This window comes from Mus caroli, unplaced genomic scaffold, assembly GCF_978045245.1.
Source record: "Mus caroli unplaced genomic scaffold, Mus_caroli_1 scaffold_16, whole genome shotgun sequence".
In the NCBI taxonomy this organism is placed as follows: domain Eukaryota; kingdom Metazoa; phylum Chordata; class Mammalia; order Rodentia; family Muridae; genus Mus; species Mus caroli.
The window spans coordinates 73,597,159-73,614,893 of record NW_028227271.1 but is presented as its reverse complement, the minus strand read 5'-3'; the positions used below and the strand labels follow the sequence as shown (position 1 = coordinate 73,614,893).

The 17,735-nt window shown below is 40.8% G+C and overlaps 1 protein-coding gene across 3 annotated transcripts in view; it reads left to right on the top strand.

The window, feature by feature from the left end:
- The window catches only part of Ctnnd2 (catenin delta 2), an 810,770-nt gene that overhangs the window by 629,966 nt on the left and 163,069 nt on the right, over positions 1 to 17,735 (top strand). For all 3 annotated transcript variants that reach the window (XM_021182851.3, XM_021182850.3, XM_029469859.2), the window contains one exon: positions 15,626 to 15,809. In XM_021182851.3, coding sequence (XP_021038510.1) covers positions 15,626 to 15,809 — 184 coding nt within the window. The remainder of the gene's footprint in view (positions 1 to 15,625; positions 15,810 to 17,735) is intronic.

Sequence of the window (17,735 nt, the reverse complement as noted above, 5' to 3'; positions counted from 1 at the left end):
GGGGAGGGGAAGAGGAAGAGGAAGAGGAAGAGGAGAAGAGAAGAGAAGAGGAGAGGAGAGGAGGGGAGGGGAGGGGAGGGGAGGGGAGGGGAGGGGAGGGGAGGGGAGGGGAGGAGGGGAGGGGAGGAGGGGAGGGGAGGGGAGGGGAGGGGAGGGGAGGGGAGGGGAGGGGAGGGGAGGGGAGGGGAGGGGAGGGGAGGGGAGGGGAGGGGAGGGGAGGGGAGAGGAGAGGAGAGGAGAGGAGAAGAGAAGAGAAGAGAAGAGAAGAGAAGAGAAGAGAAGAGAAGAGAAGAGAAGAGAAGAGAAGAGAAGAGAAGAGAAGAGAAGAGAAGAGAAAGAGAAGAGGGAAAAAACCTTAGATCTTAGAGCTAAGAAGCCAGGACTTCATTAGTACTTAATTTTGTAGAAGGAAGAAGGAGAAGTAAACTTTGAAAACACACCTAAGAGCTAATGAGATGCTTTAGCAGATAAACATGCTTTCTAACAAGCCTGATGACATGATAGAAGGACAGAACCTACTTCTGCAAGTTATCTTCTGACCTCCAAATCCAAACATGCAGTGTGAGACAACACTCACACACATCACTATAAATAAATGTGATTAAAAGCGTGTTTAATAAACAAAGCCAGACACTAATCATGATAGCCTGATGGACTGCACTTACAGGAAACCTTTGGAGGATATGCCTCTTCTCTCAGACTTTCACCACAATCCCAGTAGAGACAAAAATGGGGGCAAAAAGGCAAATGAGCATGAATTTCTCAGAAAATCTGATGAAGGGATTCTTTGCCTGGGGTATGATCGGGGCTGACTTAGAGCTGGTCAGACAGCTTGGTTCTCCTAAGTAAGAGTGTTTGCCAAGCATGGGAAGACAGGAAACTGTAGCAAGATGGGGCCATTGCTAGGAAGGCTCTTGGCTTCAAGTGCCTAACCAAGGAAGAGGCACAGCATCCTCTGCTCTCTCCCTCCATATCCTTGGCTGAAGGTGTAGAGAAGGACAGAGGTTCCATGAAGTTCCATATCATGACACAATGGCATCTTCTTTTCAACTTCTTTAACAATTGTATCCATGTACAGAGTATATTGTGATTGCCACTACCCATCCTCTCCTGCTAACTCTTGCTAACTCCCCTCTTGGCAGCTACTTCCCATCCTACTCCCATACCCGTGTTTGTATTCAGATCTTGCCTTTAGAAGATTGTAGACAGCCAGACACCAGGCTGCCATACAGTGAGAACACCACAGTGCCTTGAATGGTATTTGCCTGTCAATCTAGACAGGAAATCACAAAATAGAAAGAAATTTGCCTGGGATATAACACATAATATCAGTGCATGTTCTCAACTTGGAGCCACATCCTTGTTGACAATCTGACAGCAAGTGCAGGCATCAAATAGAGGGATTGACACACCTCCTCCCCTGCAGTCCATCTCTTATCCCCTGAGGAAGATGGTCTTTCTGTCTGGGTGATATTTATAACCTGTTTAGACATCCTGATCTTGGGAGATCCTGAAACTCTAGAATAGTATCACTGCCCCCAAGTCTCCATTTACTGCACCACTGTTGTTGCTCTCCCTAGCACTGATTCTGCCTTTGTCCTCTTGGCTCCGCCTCTCTGCCCTATGAAGAAACTCAAGGCTTGAGCCTCCTCTTTTTCTCTTCTGTTCCTTGTCTCCCACAGCTCTGCACAACCCCATCACAGACTGTAGAATGCCTGTACAACCGACCCTTCTAACAGATTTCTCTCTCTAGAGCAGTTCTCAACCTCCTTAATGCTGCTACCCACTAATTCAGTTCCTCATGTTGGGGTGACCCCCTAATCATAAAATTATTTTCCTTGCTGCTTCATAACTATAATTTTCCTACTGTTATGGATCATAATCTCTGAAATGGTCATTTGACACCCTCCCACACCCATTGCCAAGGGTTTGCAATCCACATGCTGATAATCACTTCTCTAGAACTTCAAACAGTTTAGCTGAAAAATATTCCATTTACTGAACAAATGGATAATAAGGTGGATCTAGAAGTAGATGAAGATGTTAAGTGACAATGGAGGATACTGAAGGGCAAGCATCTCCCTTGTTACATCCCTTAGTCTTAGCACACACAGGTTTTCTCTACTCCTCAGGAGGTTGCATGGGAGCTGGTGTTAATGAACATCCATTGGTCAGAACAAAGATGCAATAATGGGCAGCCTCAATGGCTCTTCTTAAACAATTCTTTAAATCATGGTGGCATTCTGGGCTGAAGAGATGGCTCATCAGTTAAGATCACTTGCTGCTCTTACAGAGAAACCCAATTAAGTTCTCAGTACCTATATAACAGCTCATAACCATCTGTAACTCCAGTTCCAGGGGATTCAATGCCCTGCTCTGACCTCTATGAACATGAGGCACATAAGTGGTACACATAGGTACATGAAAATAAAATATTTATAGACATACAATAAAAGTAATTGTAAAATACTGGTGGTACCCACTCAGTCCCTAGGCCATTTCCATTAGAGAGATTGAAACTAGGCACATCTGTCTTAATGTCCCTGTGTTGGAGATTTTAACTACTCTTCTAGTACATGGTTACAACTGCCCACATAGTAGGTATTTTTGGCTAGTTGAGAAAAGTATGCCTTGACATCTACCATGCACGTAAGCCTCTAGACACCGAGATTTTACCCATTCATGACTTCAGGTTTTGCTGTGGCTTTCTTTTCCCCTGAATGTCTCTGTCCTTCCCTGGATAGTTGTGTGAGTCACTCAAGGGTGAGCTTAGAGGTGACCCCTGACATTGAACCTTCTTTTATTCCCTCCCAGGGAGATTAATTTTAACTGTATATTCTTGGCATACTTTCTCCAGTGGCTCATGAATTTTGTTATGTAAGGCCCTATAGAGTAATTGTCAAATTGTCACTGACCTAATGCACATAAGTTTTTATCTCCACAGGTGGCCTCACCTTCATTGACTATATTCCTCAGAGTGACTAGCAATGCCTTGTTTGAGCAGGTACTCATAAATTATCTGCTGAAAAATTAAACCCATGTTTAAAAATGGCATAAAGAACAGAAGTGCCCCCAAGTGTCTGATGGAGCAGTAGATGGGTTTATGGAAACTGAATGGGGAGAACACTTACTACTATATACTTATAAAAGTGAAAGTAGAACCCGGAATCTGAGGGTGATCACCAGTGATTACAGCTGTCTTAGTGGTTAAATCCACTGCTCTCATATATTTCCCATGAAATAACCTCCGGAAGTATCTCTAAGGGGCAGTAGAGTTTGGAGCATGGGAACCAGCATTTATATCTGAGCTCTCTCTCTCTCTAATTTATCGCTTCTCCTTGGAAAAGTTTTTCTAAATTCTTTAATTGTTGGTTATAAATCTGCAAAGTAACACCCACAGCTATACTTCTTTCCTAGGTTATAATCGGATTTACGAAATAGTGCAGGTTCGCAGTAGAGCATAGTATCTCATAGTTCTTATTTAATTGAAAACGGGGATAATGTTGACATAATTATGGTATATAGATGGAATTTAGTTTGAGATTACTTCCAGGTCCATCTTTTATTTCTTCACCTTTCCACCACAGAAGACTAGGATTGTGTTACTGTAGGTTATGTTTTATTGTTCTTTGTTTTGTTTTTTAAATAGAAATAATAGAATTTAGCGTTTACCAGAAAATTATTAGCAAAAACAGTTTTACTGCTCCAAATGTTCCTTACTTTGAGAATTTAAATGATTTCTTGAAATTTCTCATGCTATGTGACCTCAGTCTAAACAGAAACTGGAGAAAAGCTGAGAAGCAGAACAGCCTCCTGTGTTCCTGCGTTCTGCTCCAAACAATGACAAATTACAGCACCTCTTTAATTCAAGTCTCACATCCATGTACCTGACATTTGTCTGACTGCTCACATGCACCCTGTCACACCTGACCTTCATTCGCAGCTACAAGCGTAATGACTCTTGGGCAAGGGACTCAACTCTCTTCCTCTGGGTTTTCTTATCTGTCAAAGGCAATTGGTAGAAGTTTGCAAGAGTCAGTGTATACAAGGTGCTTAGCAAAGACCCTCGAGAATAATAAGAACTCAAAAATGTGAGATTGGCCATTTCAACAATGATTTTTCTTTATTTCTCCTTTTACTGCAAATAGCTTTTTTTTCTCATGTTATATTTTTTGATTATGGTTTTTCCTCCCCTTCTTTCCTCTTCCTTGTTCCTCCCCACCTCCACTCCCATCTGGAATCACTCCTCTTTATTTTTCTCATTAGAGAACAAACAGGTTTCTAAGTGATAATAATAAAATAATGATAATAAAATAAAACATAAAACAAATACATTGGAATGGGAGAAAACAAACAGAAGGGAAAGAAGGCAAGGAAAAGCACAAGAAATGATTATGAATTCAGAGAACTACTCATTCACAAACACAGGAGTCCCACTCAAATCACTAAGCTGGAAACTGTAATTAATATAGAGACAGACAGACAGAGGGATGGATAGATAGATAGATAGATAGATAGATAGATAGATAGATAGATAGATGCAGTCTTTCCTTTTATTGGATATTTTATTTATTTACATTTCAAATGTTATCCCCTTTCCTTATCCACCCACCCACCGAAAACCCTTATCCCCTTTCCCTTCCCATGCTTCTATGAGGCTGTGCCCCACTCACCCACTCACTCCCACTCCCTGCCCTCACATTCCCCTATACTGGGGCATCAAGCCTTCACAGGACAAAGGGCCTCTTCTCCCATTGATGCCCAACAAGGTCATCCTCTGTTACATATATGGCTGGAGTCATGGGTTCCTGCATGTGTACTCCTTGGTTGGTGGTTTAGTCCCTGGGAGCTCTGATTGGTTGGTATTGTTGTTCTTCCTACGGGTCCTTTCTCTAAATCCTCCCTTGGCGACCCAGAGATCAGTTCAATGGTTGGCTGCGAGCATCCACCTCTGTATATGTCAGACTCTGGCAGAGCCTCTCAGGAGACAGTTATACCAGGCTCCTATCAACATGTATTTCTTGGCATCCACAATAGTATCTGCATTTAATGAATAAAATATGTCTACCTCATCTTCCACAAGATTCTCTGAGCTCTGAGTGGGGAATGGAAACATCCCATTTAGCAGAATGTTATAATGAGTCATTGCGGTGCTGCTGCTGCTGCTGCTGCTGCTGCTGCTGCTGCTGCTGCTGTTGTTGTTGTTTAAAAAACAGCCATGTGTTTTCTTAGGTCCATTTCTATCTAGTTTCAGGTTTTTTGGTCACCCAAGCAATGAGGGGTGTGTGTTCCATATTGTGGGTGAGCCTTAAGTCAAATCAGACATTGGTTTTCTACTCCCATAGACTTTGTGCTACCATTGCAGGTGGGCAGGACACCTTGGAGATCACAGGGTTTGTAACTGGATTGACATTTATATTTCTCCTTTTGGTAGCATGCAGAGTTCTTTTCTTATCAAACCAAGCAAAACAATAGAATAGAACAGAACAGAACAAAACAAAACAAAACAAACAAAAAACCAAAAACGTATCACTTAGGAGTGAAGACTCTATATAGGTGCCACCTCAACTTCTCCATGTTGAAGGAGTTGTATAACTGTTATTTTCAGCAGTGAGACCTTGTTGTCTGTTTGTGGAATGCAACCTAGAGCCTTGGCAACAGCCTGCATTGTTTAGTGGTTCCAATGGATACCTTTGGCCAATAACTCAATTAGATGTAACCCAATCTCTGTACTGGAAGCTTCATTTGATAACAAGAGATGGCCTGTTGGGGTTCTGTCTTCCCATTTATTTGACAATTTCATTTAGATCCCCTTCATTTGCAAATCAGCTACTGTATTGTGGTTTTTTTTTTAAATAATTTTTATTACGTATTTTCCTCAATTACATTTCCAATGCTATCCCAAAAGTCCCCCATACCCTCCCCCCCCCACTCCCCTACCCACCCATTCCCACTTTTTGGCCCTGGCGCTCCCCTGTACTGGGGCATATAAAGTTTGCATGTCCAATGGGCCTCTCTTTCCAGTGATGGCCTACTAGGCCATCTTTTGATACATATGCAGCTAGAGTCAAGAGCTCCAGGGTACTGTTTAGTTCATAATGTTGTTGCACCTACAGGGTTGCAGATCTCTTTAGCTCCTTGGATACTTTCTCTAGCTCCTCCATTGGGGGCCCTGTGATCTATCCAATAGCTGACTGTGAGCATCCACTTATGTGTTTGCTAGGCCCCAGCCTAGTCTGTATTGTGTTTTTATACTACCACTTAAATGGTCCTGAATTTTAGCTGTCTTTCCCCATATTCGCTCCCTTGTACCTCTCTTTCTTTACCCTCTCCACTTAATTCTCCTATTCCAGTCTCCCCACCCCACCACCACATCCACCCTTAACTATCCTCTTTCCCTTTCCTAGGGAGATCTGTCTGCTCACGCCCCCCTCCCCACCCCTAACACACAGTCCTTCACTTTATACCTAAACTCTGTGCTTCATGGTTATCATTGATTTAACAGCTAATATATGTATATAACCAAATACACGCCATATTTGTCTTTCTGGATCTGGGTTACCTCACTCGGGGTGATTTTTTTTTTCTATTTCCATTCACTTGTCTGTGAATTTCCTGATCTCATTTAATTAAGCTGAGAAACATTCCATTGTGTAGATGTACCACATTTTGTTTGGATAAAGAAATTCATTCATCTGTTGAGGGCCATCTAGATTGTTTCCCATTTCTGACCACTATGAATAGAGTAGCATTGAAAGTGGTTGAATAAAGACTGTGGTTGGGTGAAGCATCCTTTGGGTAAATGCCCAAAATTGGTATAGTTAGATCTTTTGATAGATCAATTTCCATCTTCCTAGGGAACCATCACACTGATTTCCATAGTAACTTGCAAGGTTATCCTCCTCCATTGCACCACCAGCAATGGAGGAATGTTCTCCTCCCTCCATACCCTTGCCAGCATGACCTGTCACTTGTTTGATTGATCTTCATCATTCTGACAGGTATAAGATGAAATCTCTCAGTAATTTTGATTTGCATTTTTCCGATGGCCAAGAGTCATAAACATTTCTTTGGGTATTTCTCAGCCATTGGGTTTCCTGTTTTGAGAAATCTCCATTTAGATCTGTATCTTTTTTTTTTTTTTTTTTTTTTTTTTTTTAGAAAACTTTGTCTTGGCTCTTTATTTCTCTTGCCATCCTTTTTATTTATTTATTTATTTATTTATTTATTTTTATTACATATTTTCCTCAATTACATTTCCAATGCTATCCCAAAAGTCCCCCATACTCCCCCACCACTTCCCTACCCACCCATTCCCATTCTTTTGGCCCTGGCATTCCCCTGTATTGGGCATATAAAGTTTGCAAGTCCAATGGGCCTCTCTTTCCAGTGATGGCCGACTAGGCCATCTTTCGTGTATCTTGTTTTTAATTGAGTAAATTGCTTTCTTGATACGTAGTTTTTAGCTTTTTTTATCCCTTACATATTTTGGATATTAGCTCTCTATCAAATGTGTACTTGCTAAAAAATTTTCCCTATACTGTAGGCTGCCATCTTGAATGATGATGTCCTTTTCCTCACAGAAGCTTTTCAGTCTCTTGAGCTCCCATTATTAATTGTTGGTCTTAGTGTCTATGATAATCGTGTTCTGGTCAGAAAGTCTTCTCCTATGCCAATGAATTCACTTTCTCTTCTATCAGGTTCAGTGTTGTTGGTTTTATGTTGAGGTATTTGAGACATTTGGAGTTGAATTTTGTGCACAGTGATAAATATGGTTCTATTTAGATGTTTTATATACAGCCATCCAGTATGACCAGCACTATTTGTTGAAGATGTTGTCTTTTTTCCAGTGTTTTTATTTCTCCTCTATTAGAAATCAGGTATCCGCAGGTGTGTGAATTCATGTCTTGGTCTCCAGTGATTTTTTCCAATTTGGTCTTATTATTCTCTCTCTCTCTCTTTCTCTCTCTCTCTCTCTCTCCTCCTCCTATTGTATAGTTTACATAATAGCATTTGCATGGTCCAGTAACTTTCCTCTGAACACCTTTTGCAGATGCACAGCAGGCTATTTCTTAATTTTGAGAGATGAAATATTACCTTTAGTCTTTGGTTTCCAACTGTTAGTGTCTTTATTCTGCTACGTAACTTTATAAAGGCTGGTGGCTCCTTCCTTTCTCCCCCTTCCCTCACCCCCTCCTCTCCTTCTTTTGAAGCCATAAGACCAAGAATGTTATTAAAAGCAGACCCAATAGAAAAGAGTTGTTCCCAGTCACCCTTTGCCAAAAGAATATTAGTGCATTTTCCAGTACCATAGCCACATATCATCTGAATCTAGACAACTTTATAAAGTTATAAATATTATTTAGTTCATAGTTTTGAAGATTAAAGCTAAAGAAAAATATCTGACACCATATCTGTCTAGCCTTGAATTAAAGACTTAGCTTAAATGTCACCATAGTGAGCTTTCATGTAGGAACAAGATTTTCCATGGCAATTCTGGAAGCCATTGTCTCAATGTGTGCATAAAGTTGACATAAATTATCTTATTAAACAATATTGTGTAAGTTCTGAGGTATATGTGTCATATATACAGAAGGGCTCTTACTGTGAGAGGTGTGTACATCCACACCTTTGAAGGCTTTGCTTCTTGGGTGGACATTTGGGATGTGTGAGCAGTTGGTGTGAGCACAGTATTCAGGTGTATACAGTGTACTTACAGACAACCTAACAGGAGTTCAGGGACTCTTGGACCTGGAGTTTAATCAATCCCACTAACAGACTATCAATATAAATGAACCAATGTGGAATAGGAAGTCATAGGTTCCCTCTTGGCTCCCTCCACACAACCTCATTAAGCCCAACTCTGACTCTATTATAAAACAAACTGTTTTGAGACTGGAAAGGTAGCATAGTAGTAAAAACCACTGATGACTCTCTCTGAAGACCTGAATTTGAGTTCCAACATCCATGCAGCAGCTCACAACTGCTTGTAACTCTAGTTCCAAAGTATCTGACACTGTCTTCTTGCTTCTGTGGGCATTGAATGACTAGGATGCACAGATCTACATTCAGTCAAAACACCCAAACAGTACCTAGAATTCATGCAAACCCCCCTACCTCTGCCTCCTGAGTGCTGGCATTAAAGATGTGCACCACCACACCTAACCTTTAGGCCTATGTTTTAAAATTTTTAATTAAAAAAAAGAACTCCCTTCCTCGGGTACAAATTGTCACTCACAAAATTAAATACATGGTAGTCTTCCTTAAACTAAATCCTGATAAGTGCATACTTTAATTTTTTCATTAGTTGATTAGTTTTATATATATATATATATATGTATATATATATATATACATATATATATACACAAATATATACACACACATATACATACATGTATACATACATACACACACACATATGCATATAAAGAAATTAAGCCCAGACTTCTTTTGGTCATTATTTTACACCCATAATTTTGTTAGAATTCTTCCTCTAGTCTTATAGTAAAATTCAAAATAGGTTAAAGTAAAGGCAGAATGGACTGAAGCCCTAAGAGCCCAAGGCCATGTCTGAGACTTGCTGTTATTAAAGTGTGGGCTTTCTTCATTTTTTTTTTAACACAGAGATAGTCATCTCTTTCAGGTTAAAAAACCCCATAATTACCCTCTATTAAAACAAAATAAAGGATCAAGTGAAAGTAATTAAGACCTTATTAAAGAAATTTTAATAAACCAATTACTACTCATGAATATGATAATCTCAAGAAAAAAAGCCATCCTTTGCCTGAAATAAAAATAAAGTGTCTCTTAAATATATTTAGTATACATCATTAGTTATTTAAATTTCTTCTAAACTAAATCAACTGTCAATTATATTTGGAACAGTAATAACTTTATACTGATAAAAGGATGCTTATGGATGATGTAATTAATGGAACATTCCATAAAAACAATTTTATTACAGATTACTATCAGAAATAAATTAGCATACCTTCATCATGTAAATTAAAATTTGCCAGTCACCAATTACAACATTTTTTTATGTAACTTCTCATGGATGCTTATACTTTGTGAATTCAGTTTATCCCATGCTTTTTCTATGATTTGCAATTCGGTATCACCCTAACTGATTTAGAATTATTAGTAAGTTAATATAATGAAACTACACTGATCAAAACTGCAAGAGATGAAACTCCTGGTGCTCTATTGATTAGTGTTTTTCAGAGGTATAAATATTTCTTTCCCAGCTACAAGTAGAATGTCTGTAGACTCAGGGCCAATAATGCCACTTAAATAGCATTTTTTATATTCGCACCTGGATTTATTATTTGCCTTGCATCTGCTGTTTTATACTTTCAGTTCCTTACACCATCTTGATAGCACTGTAAGGCTTTAGAAATGCTTGATGCTCAGAGCCCCTGGCATCCTGCAGGGTCGTATCTTGCAGTTACTCACTAGGCTTCTTTGCAGTAACTGCCTGGTAAATACCTCCTGGGGGTTAGAGCACATTCTCTGTGCTATAGATGCTGAATGCTGAGTGTGTTCTGCATCCTTCAAACACTCAGCCTCTTATCCTCATGACTGGGAAGAAAAGAGAGGACAGATGCATCTTAGTAAATTAAGGATCGGCTAGGGGGATGTGTAGATATTCAAGGTGAGGTGAGCCCATTTGTCAGGACAGGAGAGGGATGAAGAGAGACAGCAGGGTTTGAAAGAAAGGGAGTATAACAGATGATACTCCAGAATTTAAGAGATAGAAACAGCAAACATGCATCTCACGAAATGTCTATGGGTCAGGGATCCAGGCCAGCCACGTTGAGTAGTCCTGACTGCTCATTTGCAAGACTCGAGTCCCCATAGGCTTGAGTATAGCTGGAGGACCTAACAAAGTGGTGCAGTAATGTGACTGCTGGATGAAGGCCTCCCTCTTCACCATCGTCACCTGTCTGTGGATGGCTTGCAGATCCTGTGGAGTGACAGCAGGCTGCAGGACAGCAGACAACCCCAGAGGAAATCCAGAAAAAGCCACAATGCTGTGCACTAGAGCCTGGTGTGGGCTCTCAAGAGTATGATTCTGCTCTGCTGGACACAGGAAGTCTTTGAGCCCAGCACACTCTCTCTCTCTCTCTCTCTCTCTCTCTCTCTCTCTCTCTCTCTCTCTCTCATTCAGTATCTGGCTGTTCAATCCCCTTTGTAGGGACTATTAAAATCTGTGGGCATGACCTAAGCCATCACAGTAGAAAGGGGGAAAGGGGACTGGAGAATTTGAGCAAAATCCCAGTGTCATTTACTCAGAGAGAACATTTTTTAACATTTTAAAGAGATTGAAAATTTAAGAATATGTAAAGACTGTGGGATGTTTAAAGTTATTTAGATCTTGGGGATAATAAGAATGTAAGGGTTGAGGCTTACTAGTGATGTGTTTGTGTGTCAAGTTGATAAGGGGTCAATTGTACTGGCTAGTTTTGTGTCAACTTGACACAGCTGGAGTTATCACAGAGAAAGGAGCTTCAGTTGGGGAAATGCCTCCATGAGATCCAACTGTAAGGCATTTTCTCAATTAGTGATCAAGGGGGAAAAGCCCCTTGTGGGTGGAACCATCTCTGGGCTGATAGTCTTGGGTTCTATAAGAGAGCAGGCTGAGCAAGCCAGGGGAAGCAAGCCAGTAAGTAACATCCCTCCATGGCTTCTGCATCAGCTTCTGCTTCCTGACTTGCTTGAGTTCCAGTCCTGACTTCCTTGGTGATGAACAGCAGTATGGAAGTGTAAGCCAAATAAACCCTTTCCTCCCCAAGTGCTTCTTGGTCATGATGTTTGTGCAGGAATAGAAACCCTAACTAAAACAAATTGGTCTCCATACAAATCTCGAATCTCTTTTCGTCCAATGTATCCTTTCTCTCCCTTCCCTGCCTCTTATATGTGTGTTTTTAGCCAGTCAGCTGTAGACTCAACTCTTGCTCAGTTTTGGCCTCTCTCAGTTTTTCAACCATTGTGCCAACTGTCTCCAGAAACTCCTGGTTTGATATTCAAGTTTCTACATGTGTTCAGATAACTGACCCTAACTGATGTTTTGAGGGCACATGGCATAGTTGGCTGGGCTCCTTCCAAAAGAGTTGTATCACATGGCATCCATTTTCTCAGCTCTTCCTCTACAGGGTATAACTTGTGCTTGGTAGAGTCATTGTTCTCCTTTCCGAAGGTGTGCTGTGGGTCACAGATACCCGTGAAAACAGGTGTGAGCTGCTTGAAATTGCAAACCAAGGACTCTAATAAGTGTACTTGTAATAAGTGTACTGGACTATTATACACAACACAACCAATGTGGAAAAGTAGACTGTATATGAACTGAGGTATGACCCATTGCTCACATCTGAACTAGTTTGAACCAACTGATGAATTAACAAGAAAGGTGAGGGAGACAGAACAGTCCAATGAGGACTTTTTTTTTTATCTTCTCATTTCTTGTCACATAGATTAGTCCTTAGAGTTTTCCTTGATTTTCACCTCTTCCCCCCATTTCTTCTCTAATCATTAAAATAGCAAAAACTATTTTTTAGCACAGAGTGGCTTTGGACTCCTATACATTCCCTATATGTAAAAATGTACATTTTTATTATTCAGTTATATTTTGCCAGTAAACATGTTACCCACATTTTAAGGCACTCACAGGTTTCAATTTACACATGTTAGTATTCTCATTCAGGAGCTGGTAATAAAAATACTCACCATCTGTCACCATTTTTTACGTACAGTGCACACAACTACTTTAACATGGCTTTCTGAAAAGGTATGCTCAAATACTGAGATAAATATAATTCATTTTCATATTCTTTTTAATGCTGAAAGATCAGTTTCTTCACAATACAGTGATATTGTGACGCTAAGGATGAACGCTAGTACACATTTTGATTATTGCAGTGACCAGAATTTAGTAAAAAGAAAATCTATCATGGATGAATCAAAAGCTTTATCATATTTTTCAAAAATAATAAGTATGTGAATATTTCTAGTCTCATAAATCAGCCTCAGTCAGAACATACTTTCTACACCTACTGCTTCCCATTGAACACTCCGTATAATGAGAATAAGCGTTCACACACAGAGTATACAGCGAATCGCTGTTGCACTCAAAGGAGGTGGGTCAACTTTTTTCTGGAAAGGGCAGGATTGCAAGTTGTATGTGGACAAAGGTGGCGATAGGACTAGTGAATGGACAGGGGTGGGTGGCTGGTTCAAGTACAACTGTGTCTGCAGAAACAGGCAAACCAAATCTCTCCTGATTGCTCTGCACTAGAGGGCTGGTTTCCATATGCCAGATAATTGCATTCACTTGGATGAAATTCTCAGTAAATGTTACTTCTGCAGACAGTTGATCTGTAAAGTAGTCTTGATACAGGTTTATAGTCCCTCATTTAATTAACAATTGGACTTGTGTGATCAGTGGCTTTGTTTGGTAGGACATGGGATGCAAGAATTTAATCAAAATGTCAGGAGGAATGTTCTGCTCACCCAGCCCAGTGGCTGCGGTGACGTTTCTTCTCGCTAAAAGATCGCAGGCCCCTTAAACGACTGGCCTGGAGTGTAGCAGCTAGTCCAGCTTAAGCATGGAAGTTTCCTGTTCCTTTATCTGTCCTTCAGAACTAAACCGAAACAGGACAGGTATTTCAAAAGCATTTTTAAACGACATCATTCCTTCTATTTACTCTTGGATAGAATGTGGGAGCTTGGGTCCATTATGTTCATGTTGAGCTAAAGCATGATGGGTTCTTCCATTCCATCAGATCCCTCAAGCTCTCTGGTAAAATGAAAAATTATTGTGACAATTTTCTTTTTAAAACCATATTTCTCGTCAGAGGCCATCTAGGAAAGGCTAAAGGCATGCAAATGTGTTTCCTGGAGATGGCCAATCATTTCTCATGGTCTCTGATGGGTGTGCTCAAAGAATGCAGGGTCCTTAGAGACTTTAATCCCAGGATAGCTTCTTGCCTTTCCTGTCACTACTATATAGCCAAATGATTCCTGGGCATCAGACCACCCTATTGGACAAACTCCCTACAGATCAACATGAAGATGAATACTCGTGAATTAATGCTGTTTAGACAAATTAATGAGTTTATAGAATTCCTGATCTGATTCAAATAATTTTAGAAAGAAAGTTTTAGAAGGTGGTTTTAGATGTTTTTTTCCCAGAAAAATGTAATAAAGTTACAATCAAGAATAGAATGTGCCCACTCCTCAGAGAATAGTAAGTAAAGGCTGCATAATAAGGAGAACAATGAGCATTCACAATTACACTAAGAAGAGAAACAGGCTTGGGACAAATTTATAATCAATGAAAAACATTCATTCTAGGTCAGGTCCAAGGATGAGCCACAGGCCGTGTGAAACTGTTGCTTTGAACTTATAATGAGCTTATAGAATGAAGCACTGCTTTGAACTTACTATCAACATCCTTCTGTAACTTCCTTTTTTGTGTAACATTTTATCTATGAGGTAGTTTTCTAAAGAACTTTTGTCTAAGAAAATACAAGAAGGTTAGAGAGAAGGAATAACGTCAGGCCAGGGAGTCTCTGTTCCATTCACCAAATATATTATGGTTATGTCTGTTTATATGTTTGTACACTGTCTTAGTCAGTGTTTTCTATGACAAAGAAGCAATTTGGGGAGGAAAGGATTTATTCAGCTTACACTTTCACATTGTTGTTCATCACCAAAGGAAATCAGGACTGGAAACTCACACAGGGTAGGAACTTGGAGACAGGAGCTGATGCAGAGGCCATGGAGGGATGCTGCTTACTGGCTTGCTTCCCCTGGATTGCTCAGCTTGCTTTCTTATAGAATCCAGGACTATCAGCCCAGAGATGGTACCACCCACAATGGGCCCTCTCACCCTTGCTCACTAATTGAGAAAATGCCTTACAGCTGGGTCTCCTGGAAGCATTTCCTCAAGGGAGGCTCCTTTCTCTGTGATAATTCCAGCTTGTGTCAAGTTGACACAAAACCAGTCAGTACATACACTTAAGACTTAAAAAGAAAGTTCAGAGTTGCCGTCTGTGCATTCTTTCCAACCCCAGATAACTAAGTTTTGTTCCATCAGTATTTCTGACCCTGTAAATGGCTTCCTCATCCCTGTCACCAGGCCCTATGTGCTACTAGCATAATCCCAATAGCCAAGACCATAACCCTTTTCACTGCCTGCCTCTGTGAACCCTCTGATGTCAAATCTGGCGGTTGACAATTTCCAGAGCATGTCTCTTAATGGTTGAACACAGGTGTTTTAAAATTAAGGTCAGCCTCTAAGACTCAGGTGCTTATCCTGCCCCCTTTTAGGTTTATGCTGTGTGTGTGTGTGTGTGTGTGTGTGTGTGTGTGTGTGTGTATACATGGCTCAGCACACATATAGATGTCAGAGGAAACCATGTAGGAGTCTGAGTCCTACTCATTGAACTCAGCTCAGGTGATCAACCTCAGCACAAGCATCCTTACCTATTAAGTCATCTTAGTGGCCCAACCTATACTGTGCCCTCCTTCTCACCAGTACTGCTATCTCTGGTAAGAAAAGCTGGTTGAGATGAAAAAGAATGGTGCTCACTCAGTGTCCCTCCTTGTGTATCTCTTGCAGGGGTCCTTTGGAACCTCTCATCATGTGATGCACTCAAAATGCCAATCATCCAGGACGCCCTGGCAGTGCTGACTAATGCAGTGATTATCCCTCACTCGGGCTGGGAGAATTCACCTCTTCAGGATGATCGGAAAATACAGCTGCATTCATCACAGGTGCTGCGCAACGCCACTGGGTGCCTAAGGTTAGTCCCCTCCCTGCTGAGCCTGGTACAGGGACACTTCGTTCTGTGACTTTGATTGCTGTCCCCTGAGGACCACTGTTCTGCAGAGACAGACATTGTCATGCAATTAGAAAGCTAAGGGAAAGTCCTACAACCTCTCCCTGAAGAGGTAGAGGCATTTCCCACTGCTCTGGACCTACACAGTGTTTAGCAGAGTTAGCCTACAATCTTAAGTCTAGATCAAAACAGTTTCATTTCAACCAAAACCAAGTCACTTTCTTTTACTGAAAACAATGGTTTATAAGTAATCTGACATGACATTTTACTTGTAAAATCACCTAGGCAATTGCTTGGGGAGAGTCTGTAACAACTGTATAGGGATGTAGTTAAATACTACCAGGAACCACTTTTATTCTAGGCTACTCCACACATCCTTCATTGTATGACTACAAAAGTCTGTAACCTTCTTTGAAATAGCTCCCTAATAACGCCTGTCTTACTTGGTGTTTTCAAATGACAAAAAACTTTAAGTGTATAAAATTTTCTAGTGCATTCAAAACAAAAAAAAAAAAAAACCACCACCATGCAGAAATCTATGGAGTCTCCTTAGATTTGCCTTACACCTTGGCTGACTTTTAGAAAAGGAGGTACTAAGCAAGATATACATTCTTCTAAAGCCAACCAGTATTTATAGGGAAGGCTTGTATTAAAGTTGGAAACATCCAGGAGGTGGGTTAATTATGGGGTAGGAATAATAAGGCTTGTTGAGCATGCCTAAGCAAATATATTTCAAAACTAAAATATTCAGAATGGTTTTAGCTGTGCTGTCACTGACCGGTTTCTTGATGTGGATCTAGTTTCTGCTAAGAATGAGCAAAAGCACCTCAGTAAGAATTAACAATAACCATCTGTGAATATGCACACCAGTGCTCTCGGGCTTGGCTCTGAGGAGACATCTTGTGTTAGTGTATGTGCAGAGCGAGGCTCACAGCCAGCCTGTGGATATCTTCACATACCCAGAAACAGAACAGAAGTCCCCCGACACCTTAGCTTTTCCTCCACACGACATATAAACCTTTGGCATGATTTCTCTGGTTAGTCTCTACCATACGCCAGATTTAAGCTTCTCCCGAATTCCCTGTTGTAGCATCCTTCTCTGACTTCGTAAATTCTCTTATCCTTCAGAGGCACCTCGCCATAAGAGCTCTCGCTCTTCTGGAACTGACACTGGAGAAACTCCTGACCTTCTCTGTGCCGGGTTATCTGTCTCCGTTACCTGCACCTATTAAAAGTAATTTCCCTCCTTTTAACATCTTCTGTTTGCAAAGTCTGTTGGCATTCATAAAAAAAGCCTGGGGAAGGAGGAGCCTCAGACTCAGTTGCAGGGTAACCAGTAAAGACCTGGCCAGCTCTGCAGATGACACACTGAATAACAGCTGCATCATTGCATCTTCATGACATTTGACCCAAAGATGAGAGCACAGATACTGTGAGTGTGTGTTCCACAGCTTTGATGGTAAAGCAGACGGGCCAGTATATATCATATGAACATTTATTTCATAAGGCCTCTAACTGCCCTTAAGGTCTAGGATGTGACCTTGAGTAAGGTGAGATCAGACCAGGGAGAAATTCCATACTTCTCCACACCCAGAGGCTACATCCCTCCTCCTGCTGCCTCTGTGAACTCAACACAGGAAGATGGAGGTTGTTAGGTTTAGGATGAATACGTTGCAGCCAAGTCAGGCTCTCTAAAGCCACGATGCAACCAGAGTTAGAGGCTTGCCACAATTCTGAGTGTGTTACATGATTTATAATGCAAAACCCATTAACGTGTAACAAAGCTCTTTATTTTTCAGTACATTAAACATTTGTCCCATACAAAGCAGTAAGCTAACACCATTCTCATTCAAATGCGATGGCATATCAAGCCACACCGCCAGTCTCTTA